The sequence below is a fragment of the Bombyx mori genome, chromosome 5, assembly GCF_030269925.1.
Source record: "Bombyx mori chromosome 5, ASM3026992v2".
Taxonomy (NCBI): domain Eukaryota; kingdom Metazoa; phylum Arthropoda; class Insecta; order Lepidoptera; family Bombycidae; genus Bombyx; species Bombyx mori.
In genome coordinates this window covers 3072243-3086013 of record NC_085111.1, presented here as the reverse complement: position 1 = coordinate 3086013, position 13771 = coordinate 3072243, and the positions used below count along the sequence as shown (strand labels likewise).

The following is a 13771-nucleotide window of genomic DNA, read 5'->3' as shown; positions in this document are numbered from 1 at the left end:
TGCGCCCAGCTCTCCTTGGCTGCTTCCGTATTCACGGGTGCTCCTTGAGAGAGAGCGAGGGACTCTCTCCCCACGCCCTTTGCACTGGCAAAGGGAGGCATTCAGGGGATGAGGGGTTGGCTCTCGGGAGCCTGATGAGCCGGCGGCACTTTTGTGTCTTCCGGCTGCGGGTTGCCATGTCCCCGGCTTCGGTTACAGGGGAAAGCCTTCCAGATATGGGAGGTACCGGCTCGCCGGCGTGGCTCCACACCGCGTTGTGGGCGACGGACAGGCCTCGGCCACCGTCGGCCAAACCGTAAACTCCAGTCATGGGGAACGGGGGCTCCTGCCTTTACTGGTCGGAGCTGCGAGGACGCAAACCTCTTCAAAAATGCCCCAATCTCAAGCTCGACACCCGGCGATGGGATGTATGGCTGGAGGGTTTCCAGTCCCGAGGGTGTCGTAGATCCCAGGGGACCAAACCCCTGGTTAATAAAAAAGGATCAAATGATGATGGCCAATTGTGAAAAGTTAGTACCCCAGGAGGGTACCGCCTGCGAGTCGGGCGGAGAATCCCTCCGTGCTTCCACCTCGGTGGAAGCACGCTGCCCCACGTATTCTGGGGGGGGCAACAATTGCCAAGATGAAGGAGGCTGTGCGACGGGCAGCGGAATTCCCGTCGAACCGATGCGCTCCCTGATCGCCGGCTCGATGCGCTCTGCGCTCGCCAGCGAATCGGTTGCGATGAACCCCACCAAACCATCGGCGGGGAAAAAGAGGGGCCGAAGGAAGACTCCCGTAGCAACTTCCGACGACGGCGGTGCGTCATCCTCCAGCACCGAGGTGCCGGAAAAGACCATGGCCGTCGAGGAGGTGGCTCCGGTGATTTCGGGGCCTGCTGCGTCGAAAGACACGATGCCCGCACCCCAGTGGGCACCAGTGAGGAGGAGGGGCGCAGTGTCACCGGCGACGTCGGTGGAGTCGATGTCGACGTCGGCCGCGTCCCTGGCTAGCGGGGACGAGGCATTCCGCGACCTCGACCATGCCCTGGTCAATCTGGCTAAGTTGCTGTCGACCGTGGCTGCCAAGGGCGCCGAGCCAGGCAGCAGCTACCGGAAGAGGCTCCGGGAGGGAGCCGCTATGGTTAGGACGAAGCTGATCCCTACCATGTCCAAACTCGTAGCGCAGCTTGACTCCAGGGAGAGTCGCATTCTGGGGGACTCCCCAGCCTTGCGAGAGGGGACTCCCTTGTCACCGATGCCTACGCTGGCACGCTCTGAGCCACCCGTGAGGAAGATGGACACCAGCGCGCCTTCGCGGGCTGGGATGAGTGTGGCGGCGCTCATGCCAGCGCCTACTTCTGTGGCCCCTGTTCCGCGCGTGCCTACTCCCGCGCTTCCTCGCCCCCCTCGGAGGGTTGAGTTGAGGCCTGCGCCGCCTTCCCGGATATCGGCCGCCCCTGCATCCATACAGGCAGGAAGGTTAAGGACTGAGGACATCCGTTCGCCACTGGCGAGGATGGTAGACGAGTGGCCGGCGCTGCCACGGCCCAGGTCTTCGGAGCCGCCTCTTTCACCCCCACGTGCTGCAGGGTCGCAGAGGCCTTACAACAAGGCTGCTGAAATGGGGGGTGTGGATCACTCCCTCCCAAGCAGACAGGAAATGATGGCCTGCATCTCGCAGGCGGTAGCGGTTGAGGTCGGCAAACACTTGGCTGGCCTTGAGGAGATGCTCCGCTCCTCGATTGGTTCCAGAGAATGCGTCCCTGTACCAACAGCCGCGACCGCCCCGCGGGACCAGGCCACCCAGCCGACCTCCACTTCTACCCCATCCGCGAGGGTGGCACGACGTGGAAGCCGGAATCAGTATAACAGAGGTGCGGGCGCCCAGAATCCCGCCCCGCGATTCCAACCTCAGCCCCGTGTCCTTCCTCCCCCCCCGTCAAGCATGGACGAGGGCTGGACGGAAGTGGTGAAGCGGGGCACCAAAAGATTGCGACAGACAACAGCTCTGGCAGCTCCCCAAGGGGGTCGAGCGCCGACTGCTGTTACCCGAAACACAGCGCTGGCGGCCGTGGCTGCTCCCCGCGAGGGTCGAGCACCGGCCGCTAGCAAGACCAAAAACAAGAAGAAGCCGCGCGCAGCGGGGTCGGCTGCCGTTGTAGTGACGTTGCTGCCGGCCGCCATCGAAAAGGGCCTCACGTTCTGGCATCGCGGACAAACTAGTGGCGACGCTCCGCGTGGCGTTGCCGGAAGAAGAGGTGCGCGTGCACAGGCCGGTGAGGATGGCCGAGATTAGGATCACCGGCCTGGACGACTGCGCCACCAAGGAGGAGGTGGCAGTTGCGATAGCGGCCCAGGGGAGATGTGCCCCAGAGAGCGTGACCGTGGGCGAACTTCGCTCAGGGTACTCCGGGGCCAGGTCAGCGTGGGCGCGCTGCCCTGTGGAGGCGGCCACTTCCTTGGCCACTCCTCCACCGGGAAGATCGACGGGGGATCCAGGGAGACTACGCGTAGGCTGGATAGCGGCCCACGTGCGTCTCCAAGAACCACGTGCCTGGCGATGCCTCCGGTGCTTCAGCACGGGGCACGGACTCGCTAGGTGCACCAGCTCGGTTGACCGCAGCGGTTTGTGTTTCCGCTGCGGCCAGCCGGGCCATAAAGCTGCGTCCTGCACGGCCGCCCCGCATTGCGCTCTGTGCGCTGCAGCCGGACGCAGGGCAAATCACCGGGCGGGAGGCAAGGCGTGTTTCCCGTCCGGTAATAATACCGAACGCAACCGGCGCCGAAAATCGAAGCGCCGGCAAAAGAGAAGGTTGGCCAGAGGAGCACTGGCCAACGCTGTTATCCCCGCTGCGGCGCTGGTGCCGGAGGGCGGGGGCAGCGGTGAAGGGGAGGGGGCGATGGATGTGGTCCAACAGTAATGGACCGCACCTATCGCTTCCTCCAAGGAAACCTGAACCACTCCGCCAGAGCTCAGGACATGCTGTCTCAGAGCATGGCGGAGTGGTCCATAGATGTGGCTGTGGTCGCCGAGCCGTACTTCGTTCCCCCAGCAAATGATTGTTGGTTTGGGGACGACGGCGGCCTGGCGGCCATAGTCATACGAAGAGACGCGGCGATCCCCCCCCTGGCGATGGTGACCAGGGGTCAAGGGTTCGTCGCGGTACAGCTGGAAGGGACCGTCGTGATCGGGGCGTACTTCTCTCCGAACAGGCCTACCGTCGAGTTCGGGCATTTCCTGGGCGAGATCGGGGCGATTGCTCGCCGCCTCGCTCCTCGTCCAGTGATTCTCGCGGGGGACCTCAATGCGAAGTCTATCGCATGGGGCTCCCCCCGCTCGGACGCTCGTGGTAGGCTACTGGAGAGGTGGGCGAACGCGGCCGGCCTCTGTTTGTTGAATAGAGGGTCGGTTGCGACGTGCGTGCGGTGGCAGGGCGAGTCTATTGTGGACGTTACGTTCGCGAGCCCGGCCATCGCGCGCCGTATCCGCGACTGGAGGGTTTTGGAGGGGGCGGAGACGTTGTCAGATCACCGATATATTCGGTTTGATCTCTCCGCCCGCTCCGCAGTCGCGGACGCCCTCGGGGACCACCCCCGTGGTGCGTCCCGGTCATTCCCCAAGTGGGCACTGAAGCGCCTGAATAAGGAGCTCCTGATGGAAGCCTCTACAGTGGCGGCGTGGGCGCCCATGCGTCCACACCCGGTCGAGGTCGAGGGCGAGGCAGGGTGGTTTCGGGACACGATGCGTCGCATCTGTGATGTGTCGATGCCCCGGATCGGCCCTCGACTTCCTAATCGCCAGGCGTACTGGTGGTCGCCCGAAATTGCGCAACTCCGCGTGGAGTGCGTTCGGGCGAGGCGCGAGTGCGCCAGGCATCGCCGCCGCCGCCTGCCGCGGCGCAACGATCCAGTTGCGTTCGCGGCGGCAGAGGCCCGGCTGCACGCCGCATTTCGCGTCGCACAGAGGGCACTGCAGCTGGCCATCAGAAGAGCCAAGGATCAACACATGGAGGGTCTCCTGGAGACGCTGGATGAGGATCCGTGGGGGCGGCCCTATCATATGGTGCGCAATAAAATGCGCCCATGGGCCCCCCCGATCACGGAGCGTCTCCAGCCTCAGCAGCTGCGGGACATCGTCTCGGCGCTGTTCCCGCAGGAGCGGGAGGGATTTGTCGCTCCCGCTATGGACTCGCCGCCGGAATACGACGGCGAAGTCCCTGCCGAGGTGCCCCATATAACGGGGGCGGAGCTCCGTGTGGCCGTGCGCAAAATGTGCGCGAAGGACACTGCACCCGGCCCGGATGGCGTCCATGGCCGGGTTTGGGCCTTGGCTCTTGGTGCCCTGGGGGACCGACTCTTGAGGCTTTACAACTCCTGCCTCGAGTCGGGACGGTTTCCTTCATCGTGGAGGACGGGCAGACTCGTGCTGTTGAGAAAGGAGGGGCGCCCGGCGGATACTGCTGCCGGGTACCGTCCCATCGTGTTGCTGGATGAGGTGGGCAAGCTGCTGGAACGCATTCTGGCAGCCCGCATCATCCAGCATCTGGTCAGGGTGGGACCCGATCTGTCGGCGGAGCAATATGGCTTCCGAGAGGGCCGCTCAACGGTAGACGCGATCCTTCGCGTGCGGGCCCTCTCGGATGAGGCCGTTTCCGGGGGTGGGGTGGCTTTGGCGGTGTCACTCGATATCGCCAATGCGTTCAACACCCTGCCCTGGTCCGTGATAGGGGGGGCGCTGGAACGACACGGAGTGCCCCCCTACCTTCGCCGGCTGGTGGGTTCCTACTTGGAAGACAGATCGGTCACGTGTACCGGACACGGTGGGATCGTGCACCGGTTCCCGGTCGTGCGCGGTGTTCCACAGGGGTCGGTGCTCGGCCCTCTTTTGTGGAATATCGGGTATGACTGGGTGCTGAGGGGTGCCCTCCTCCCGGGCCTGAGCGTAATCTGTTACGCAGACGACACGTTGGTCGTGGCCCGGGGGGGGAGTTTTGCTGAGTCTGCCCGTCTTGCTACGGCTGGGGTGGCGCATGTCGTCGGCAAAATCAGGAGATTGGGCCTCGACGTGGCGCTCAGTAAATCCGAGGCCATGTGGTTCCACAGGCCCCGGAGAGTGCCACCTGTCGATGCCCATATCGTGGTTGGAGGCGTCCGTATCGGGGTCGGGGTGCAGTTGAAGTACCTCGGCCTCATTCTAGACAGTCGTTGGACCTTCCGTGCTCACTTTCAGAATCTGGTCCCTCGTTTGTTGGGGGTGGCCGGCGCGTTAAGCCGGCTCCTTCCCAATGTTGGGGGGCCTGACCAGGTGACGCGCCGTCTCTATACAGGGGTGGTGCGATCAATGGCCCTATACGGGGCGCCCGTGTGGGGCCAGTCCCTGGCCGTGGGGGTAGCGAAGCTGCTGCAACGGCCGCAACGCACCATCGCGGTCAGGGTCATCCGTGGTTATCGCACCATCTCTTTCGAGGCGGCGTGTGTACTGGCTGGGACGCCGCCTTGGGTCCTGGAGGCGGAGGCGCTCGCTGCTGACTATCAGTGGCGGGCTGACCTTCGTGTACGGGGCGTGGCGCGTCCCAGCCCCAGTGTGGTCAGAGCGCGGAAGGCCCAATCTCGGCGGTCCGTACTGGAGTCATGGTCTAGACGGCTGGCCGATCCTTCGGCTGGTCGTAGGACCGTCGAGGCGATTCGCCCGGTTCTTGTGAACTGGGTGAATCGTGACAGAGGACGCCTCACTTTCCGGCTCACGCAGGTGCTCACTGGGCATGGTTGCTTCGGTGAGTTCCTGCACCGGATCCGAGCCGAGCCGACGGCAGAGTGCCACCATTGTGGTTGCGACTTGGACACGGCGGAGCACACGCTCGTCGCCTGCCCCGCATGGGAGGGGTGGCGCCGTGTCCTCGTCGCAAAAATAGGAAACGACTTGTCGTTGCCGAGTGTTGTGGCATCGATGCTCGGTGACGACGAGTCGTGGAAGGCGATGCTCGACTTCTGCGAGTGCACCATCTCGCAGAAGGAGGCGGCGGGGCGCGTGAGAGACGCACAGGCCCGCCGCCGTCGAGCGGGGGCCAGGGAGGCGGATATCGCCCAAGCCCTGGCCCTCTAAGCGTTTCGGGTCCCCTCACATGTCGGCCTGGGGACCGGCGAAGGGGGCCTAAGAAGACGACGTGCAAGCTGCTCTGCACGCGTTTTATGCATGAGCATCCGGGTGATGGAAGGCCGGCTATCCTCAACCCACGCTGGTTCTGACCCAGCGGGGTATTCCGTAGGATAGACCATTCTAACCGGCGCCATCTAGGCGGGCTTCGGATAGCCTGCCGACCGAGAGGGCTGGTGGTCGTGGCGCCGACGACCGCCAGTCCGGCGTCCCGAGGGGGAGGGTGATGGGAGAGATGTGCTCCGCACTAAACGCTTCACTTTCCCCCCTTTGCCTTTTCATGAGTTTTGTCTCATGCGAGGTTTGGACGTTGGTTGTTGAGAGACAGGAGGTTTTAGTCGGTTCGACTCCGACATGCCCCGCCCTTCATCCCCAGTGAGGGGCGGAAGTCCGGCGATTTCCTCCTGACAAAAAAAAAAAAAAAAAAAAAGGTATCCTATTGATTGAATACTAATTGGTTTTGATCATATTGAGTTCTTCAATTTATATGAATAACTCTTGTTTGCTAAAATTTTCAATTTAATTTATTTTTTTATTAGCATCGATCGGCGAAGGGGCAGCTAGCGATAAGCTTAATGTGTACTTAGTGCGAGTTTTTTAACTTTCTCGATAGCGTAAAAGTTAACTCAAATTTATATGGAGTTGGAAGGTTTGTTGAACGTTGGAGCCTCGACAGCTTATTTAGATTGGTGTTTTTTTATTTTTCTTAGATGGGTGAACGAGCTCACAACCCACCTGGTATTAAGTGGTTACTGGAGCTTTTAGACATCTACAACGTAAATGCGCCACCCACCTTGCGATATCAGTTCTAAGGTCTAAGTATAGTTAGAACGGCTGCCCCACCCTTCAAATCGAAACCTATTACCGCTTCACGTCAGAAATAACCAGGATGGTGGTACCTACCCGCGCGGACTCACTAGAGGTCCTACCACCAGTAAAGAACCAAATTCTCTACGGCTAAATATGAAAATACTGCCTCTACCTATTGATGATAGTGGTAATCACAAGTATAGTTCAAACCATCTACTGTATCAAGAGGTCAATGCTGGCGTGAAAGAGAGAGATAAATATATAAAATACTTCAACTAACTACTCCCAGTCTCTTAGTATTCTTATTTTTTTAGGAAGCAAGCATTAGGTGGCCCGATGGCTTTTCCAATTTCACCAGCACAGGTGGAGTCTCTTATTAGTAAAAATACAATGCATAGTGTAATTATGAATTAGCATTACTTGAATTTAGATCTCAAATTATTTCTGTAGAGATATCTAAAGAATATTTTAAAAGAACATTTTTATATTAAAATACATTGTGGGTATACCAATTAAGTCTGTTTTATTGTTGATTTTCAATCGCATATATAATGTAATAAAAACATAAATATGAAAGTTTGTTTAACGACTCGATTGATTTATACACAGATTGACTGATGCGCTAATAAGCTCTCGGTCCGCCTGGTGTTAAGTGATCAACGTAGCCCATAGACATCACTTAGCGAAAGCTCAAAGATTGAAGTATCACCCATAGGAGGTAGAAGGCTTTATTATGTTGCTTTCGTAGGTAGACGAACATACGCCTCATCTGATAGTGAGTGGTTGCCGTCGCTCAATTTTTTATTTATTTTTTATTGCTTTGGTGGGTGGGCGAGCTCACAGCCCATCTGGTGTTAAGTGGTTACCGGAGCCCATAGACATCTACAACGTAAATTGAATGAGTTAAGAGGGAATATATTAGCATTACGTGATCGAAAACATAATTGCCGTTATAGCATCCAATGATTTTATAATCTTCTAAAATAAAATATACATTGCTCTCTACGATTGTTGTATCAAATTCGGCTATCACTTTTATTGTCCTTGTTGCTCTATTCAACTTGAAACAATATGAAGACATTGTAAAAGTACCTACGATTTGAAAATTAGCCCAACGCCGTACTGAAAACGTTACCTGATTAAACTTAGCATTTAATGCCATTTTAAATCATAGTCTCGCCGATAAATTATAATTTATTGGGCGTTTCTTTTATCTATAAATTTCTATGTAGTTTGACGGCTCTAGAAAGTGACTTCCCGTTGACAGCTGTCGTTTAAGTCGTAACTAATCTGTGTCGGTGTGGTACCAACGTTCTTCAGGTCACATTGCCCCCGAAAACATTTTGCTAACGACCATATATACATACATACCAGCTATCAATTAAATTATAACCAAATCGACTCATTTCCGTTCTTATGGGCGTTATTAAAAAAAAAACAAATTATATATTTTCTGATTCCTGCTCGTTGTGAAGTCAATAAACTTAAAACGTCTCTCTTTTTAAATGTCACATAAGTTCAGGCTCGCTAGTTTGTCGCTTAGTGAGGAGATGGGTAGGTACTAATATTTTATTGCTTCAAACTTTTTAAAATAACCTATTTTTTTGTTAGTGTTTATGAATAGAGGAGTTCAAGGTCTGGTACATTATAAGCGCCCATAGATTCGTATTTTATTATAGCTTGAGAGGTGGACAAGTTCACGGCCTACCTGGTGTTAAGTGGGTACCGGAGCCCATTGACATCAGAAACGTGAATCCGCCACCCACCTTGAAAGATGAGTATCAGTTTTCATTATACGGATGCTCCACTCTTCAAATTGAAATGCATTACCTACTGGTACTCACCCATGCGGACTCACAACACGTCTTAGCATCAGCAATTAGGCAAGCTTTAAAACTTACATGCTTCAGTACATCTAGAATCTATTTAGGTTTTGATAATTTAATATTTAAATTCAAATTACATACGTACCTACATATAACACAATCTATACATAGATTTTAAGCCATAGATTAGGGACATTCACGCCATTTTATTGCGTAATACTAAATTTTGCGAATTTCATTTTTATTATACGAATTAGCGAATTTATAGTTGAAGTCTTTCGCGAATACGCGTTAAGTATGTTTTTAGTTATAAATTTGGTACCTACCTGCGGTGTTTGAACCCCGATTACACGGGGCGTGTTACTCGTTAGACTACCAACGCTTAACCCACATATAAACGTACTGTAAATAAAATAAAAAAACATCGGTATCAAATGCGAGCGTATAATATTCTACTTTCTTTATTAATTAACCATCCATCAAATGTTTGAGCGAAAATAGCGGATTTAACACAGGTTAACACGATCGGGACGTGTTTCTCAAAGTTTTTTTTGTTGTAACCCAAACAGATGGAAACTTTCACATTCACAGAATATTTTCTGAAACTTTGAAACTTTTACTTCGACTTATTAACTCTTATACCAGTTCTTACTTTTTAGGTTTACTATTTATTGAGGATCGATTTTATTTAACCCGACTTCCCAAGAAGGGTAATATATTTCAAGCGTATGTATGTCAGTAGTGAACCTATGTACGTCTATGCATATCTTATTCTTTAGCATGCTCCAAAAAAAGCTGAATGCAGCCAGGCCTGGTTTGGTTTTAAAAAGTCGTGGCGCTGCATACAGTAAAAACATCGAAAATGGGCTTAGAAGTGTGGACGAGCTCACAGCCCACCTGGTGTTAAGTGGTTACTGAAGCCATAGACGTCTACAACGTAAATGCGTCACCCACCTCGAGATATAAGTTCTAAGGTCTCAGTATAGTTACAACGGCTGCTCCACCCTTCAAACCGAAATGCTTCACGGCAGAAATAGGCGGGGTGGTGGTATCTACCCGTGCGGACTCACAAGAGTTCCACTAGTTATTACACAAACTATAATTTTGCGGGTTTGATTTTTATTACACGATGTTTTTCCTTCACCGTGCAAGTGAATCGTGAACATTTGTCAAGTACGTCATTCATTAGAAAAATCGGTAGCCGCCTGCGGGATTCGAACACCGTTGCATTACTACATACGAATGCAACGGTCGTCTTATCCTTTAGGCCACGAGAACTTCAAAAATCTTTTGAAAGTGCAGAAAAAATGCTATAGGCGTATCGTTAAAGATGATTTCGAGTTGTAGAGATGAACTTATACTCCTTTGGCGAGTAGTGTGGTGATAGAATGGAATCCCACGAGACGTTTACATTTATGGTATAAAACGATAAATTTACCTCTGTACCCTAGGTTCAACGCCTTTCAAAACATATCCAAACACTTATTAGAAAAGCCTAGATATTAACAGTTCTTCTCGCAGTTCTGTTCGAAATTTGCATTAAGCAATTTGAATATTCTTCTTGAATATATCTTGAAATAAAATGTATATATATTACGCGATGTCAAATGTATCGTAACATCTTAAAGCAAAGTTGAATTTTAATATTTTTATTTAATTAAAATCCGTCCTGTGTTTTGTATAATAATATATACAAATAATTCGTATACAAAATAAAATTTAGGAAAAGCGTGAATAGGTATTCTGTAATATGAAGCCTTGACGTCGGGATTGTATGATTTACCCGGGCAGCCTGACGGACCGCGGAGACCAGTGTCGATAGCGATCGACGATTGGATCAGGTGTCCTCGGAATAGCGTTGCGAGTCTGATTGGAGTGCTGACTGCGGGAACCTCCCTACTCGGACTGAGTCCTAACCCCGGGTGGAGACGCGACGACAAGTGAGAAAGTGTGAGGAAGTGAAGAAGCAAACGCATACTGGTGGAAGAACCACTTGTGAGTTCGCATGGGTAGGTACCACCACCCTGCCTATTTCTGCCGTGAAGCAGTAATGCGTTTCGGTTTGAAGGGTGGGGCAGCCGTTGTAACTATACTTGAGACCTTAGAACTTATATCTCAAGGTGGGTGGCGCATTTACGTTGTAGATATCTATGGGCTCCAGTAACCACTTAACACCAGGTGGGCTGTGAGCTCGTCCACCCATCTAAGCAATAAAAAAAAACAAGAAAAAAAGCATCATTGGGCCCGCCAAAAACCCATATACTACGCGCGCACCCTAAACGCGGAAACCGCATAAGGTTCGGCCCGCCGCAAAAAAACAAAATGAATAATTTAAACAGCAACAAACAAAGTCTATTCAATTTCAATATGAATACCAATAAAAAACATTATGAAGCGTCGTCGTATATTAAAGATAGAAATAAAATAAAAAACCTCAAAAGTCTAGCCGAACGTTAATATTAAGTCTAAATTTATGATTTACCTGTCACATCGAAATATCCAAACTGTGCGCCCACATGTCACAGCAGGTTGCAGCCATCTCATAACATGCACAGAGGTCAGTGCACTATCGGAGCCATCTTCAAAACGCCAATTACGAAAAAAAAACTCAAGATTCGCAAAATCACATTCGTCTAACATAGATCGATCCGGTTAATTTATGAGCGTCAAGTTCTAGGTGAAGTTCACGGCTTATGGGTCAGTCGTGCGCGGGAGTGGTGGTCGCCGGATGAAGCTCGATCTATATAAGCGCAGAGAAATGCTCTCACTGCATCCACTCATCCGAGTCCTTCGTTGAGAACAGACGTGATGGCAGCAAGATTTGTAGTCGCTGTGGCGCTTGTGGCCTTGTGCCGTGCCAACCCCGTCATTAAAAACGGTGAGTCACTAACATTACTATCGTTTTAATCGAATAAATTAATGTTTTAAAATCATAAAATATCCAAAGTATGACAGTAAAAGTCCATCGATGCCAAACTATTGTAACTTATACTGAGTATTCTTACACTAGGTGTCGTCTACCGTGACAGTCGGGGTTTAGCCATCGGCCAAGCATACAACAGCGACGGCGGAGTGAGCCAGGCCAACGCCAACGTAATCGGTGGTGTATCACAGGCCTACGGTAGCAGCAGCAACGGTGGTCACATAGCGCGTGACGGGCTCTTCTATCCCGGTCAAGCTATCGCGAAAGCGGAAACCTACGACAACGATGGAAACCTAATCAACGGTCCGTCTCAAGCTATCGCTAAAGCCCAGAATGGAGGTGCTTACTACCCAGTCCCCGCTCCCGGTACCATCATCACTTATGAGCAGAACTTCGCTGTACCTGCTGAAGTCGCCTACGAAATTCCCGCTGGGGCCGTGAAGTCCCATTCAGCTGCCCACTCGGATGGCATTTCTGACTCGTCGCTTTCCACTGCTTCCACCAACGGTGCGGGAAATGCTCAGTCTTCCGCTCAGACTCAAGGCATCAGCGGTTTTGGAACCACCTCCACCAACGCTAAAACTTATGGGAACAGCTTCGGTTCCGCCGCCTCCAACGCCAAAAATGGCTACGGCTCTGCTGTAACTTCGGCCAAAACAAATGGATTTGGTGCCGCAACCTCCAACGCTCAAACAAACGGAGTGACTGGAATCATTGCGCCTGTCGCGCCTATCAATGACCTCGAATCGACTGTCATCTCTGCCAAAACTCAAGGAATTTACACCGGATACACAAACCCCAACATTGGATCAGCTTCTTCCAACGCCAACGTTAATGGTCACGGAAGCGCTTCTTCCTATGCCAGAACTCATGACCAGAGAGGTATCCACTGGCGCTTCGGAACTCTGTACGACAATCCCGCCAGTGCAGCTTACAACAGCCATCCCGGTTATGGTGCCATCAAGTACACCGCCACTAACCCTGGCTATGGATCTGCTAACGCCAACGCCAACGTGAACGGTGCCGGCTACGGCTCAGCCAACTCTGCTGCCAACACCAATGGCTACGGTACAGCCAAGTCCTCCGCCAACTCTAACGGAGCCGGTTACGGAACTGCCAACGCCAATGCTGATGTGAACAACGCCGGCTATTACAGCTTTAGGAATACCGCCAACCCCAGCTACCCCGGCTACGGTTCCGCCATCTCTTCAGCCAACACTGGTGGCTATGGAACTGCCAAATCGTCCGCGAACACCCAAGGCTCCAGCTTCGGGGGAAGAACCGCTACCGACGCTCACACTGCAGGCTTTGGCTCTGCTAGATCCTCCGCTAAAACTCATGGTGTGAGCACCGCGTTCAAGGTGGCCGACTCTTCCGCCAACAGCTACGGTCACGGTTCCGCTAATGCTAAGGCCACAAGTGCTTAAACTGCGCTCAGTACCGAGGAGCAACCACACCAAGACGACCTTCGATCTCACCGAACACTTGTCTTGATGTATTTGCCAAGCGTGAATCAAACGCATAAATTTATTTATTTCATTAATTTATTGTGTTCAGATAATGCATTTATAAAGTTATAATTAATCTCTGTATCAATTGCCATATTTCGATGATTCTAATAAAAAATAATGTATCATTTATATGTATTTTCATTTATGGTAAGAAGGAAGGCAGCAACCAGAAAACGTGAAACTTTATGTTATAAATCAACTACAGTTTCCCTTGCATGAAGGGCTTAAGGTACTGGTGGAAGGATCTGTTGACGGGTTCCGCGTTGAGAGGACTCTTGAGCGCCTCCTCCATCAGGCGCTCGTACACGCGCCCGTCGTACGCGCCCAGAGTGGAGTTCAGGATCTAAAAAAAACATTGTACATTTTTAGTCCATTTAACTTAAACTCATTACGCTCCCACTTCCCCTAGAAATTAATACAGTATTCCCATTGAAAGGTAGCGGGCATTCTTGATTGATTGATTAATTGAAAATTCTTTATTGCCCAAAAATATTGTATAAATGCAGGCATTTTCTTCCAATTAAATCTCGTTGATGAAGTGAAAGACTCAAGAAGTCCGTAGCTGT

At 52.1% G+C, this 13771-nt stretch overlaps 3 protein-coding genes and 1 long non-coding RNA gene across 4 annotated transcripts in view; 2 read left to right on the top strand and 2 right to left on the bottom strand.

Moving 5' to 3' along the window:
- The first annotated feature begins 666 nt into the window (after positions 1-666).
- On the top strand, positions 667-7359 carry LOC119628519 (uncharacterized). The gene is made up of 2 exons (XM_038011021.1): positions 667-2126; positions 7260-7359. The coding sequence occupies exons 1-2, from the start codon at positions 667-669 to the stop codon at positions 7357-7359; spliced, it is 1560 nt and encodes a 519-aa protein (XP_037866949.1).
- An 83-nt stretch (positions 7360-7442) lies between these two features.
- LOC110386277 (uncharacterized) lies at positions 7443-8196 on the bottom strand. The gene is made up of 2 exons (XR_002431498.3): positions 8081-8196; positions 7443-7827 (listed from the first exon to the last, which is right to left on the bottom strand). It is a non-coding gene; the product is annotated as an uncharacterized LOC110386277 (long non-coding RNA).
- Positions 8197-10506: 2310 nt separating this feature from the next.
- Positions 10507-13332, top strand: LOC101743952 (uncharacterized). Its single transcript, XM_004932342.5, has 2 exons — positions 10507-11649; positions 11782-13332. Exons 1-2 carry the CDS (start codon positions 11580-11582, stop codon positions 13119-13121), a joined length of 1410 nt encoding a protein of 469 aa, XP_004932399.1. The 5' UTR covers positions 10507-11579; the 3' UTR covers positions 13122-13332.
- The window catches only part of LOC101743803 (probable peroxisomal acyl-coenzyme A oxidase 1), a 26255-nt gene continuing 25704 nt past the window's right edge, over positions 13221-13771 (bottom strand). The window contains exon 13 of the mRNA XM_004932341.5: positions 13221-13548. Coding sequence (XP_004932398.1) covers positions 13405-13548 — 144 coding nt within the window. The 3' untranslated portion in view covers positions 13221-13404. The remainder of the gene's footprint in view (positions 13549-13771) is intronic.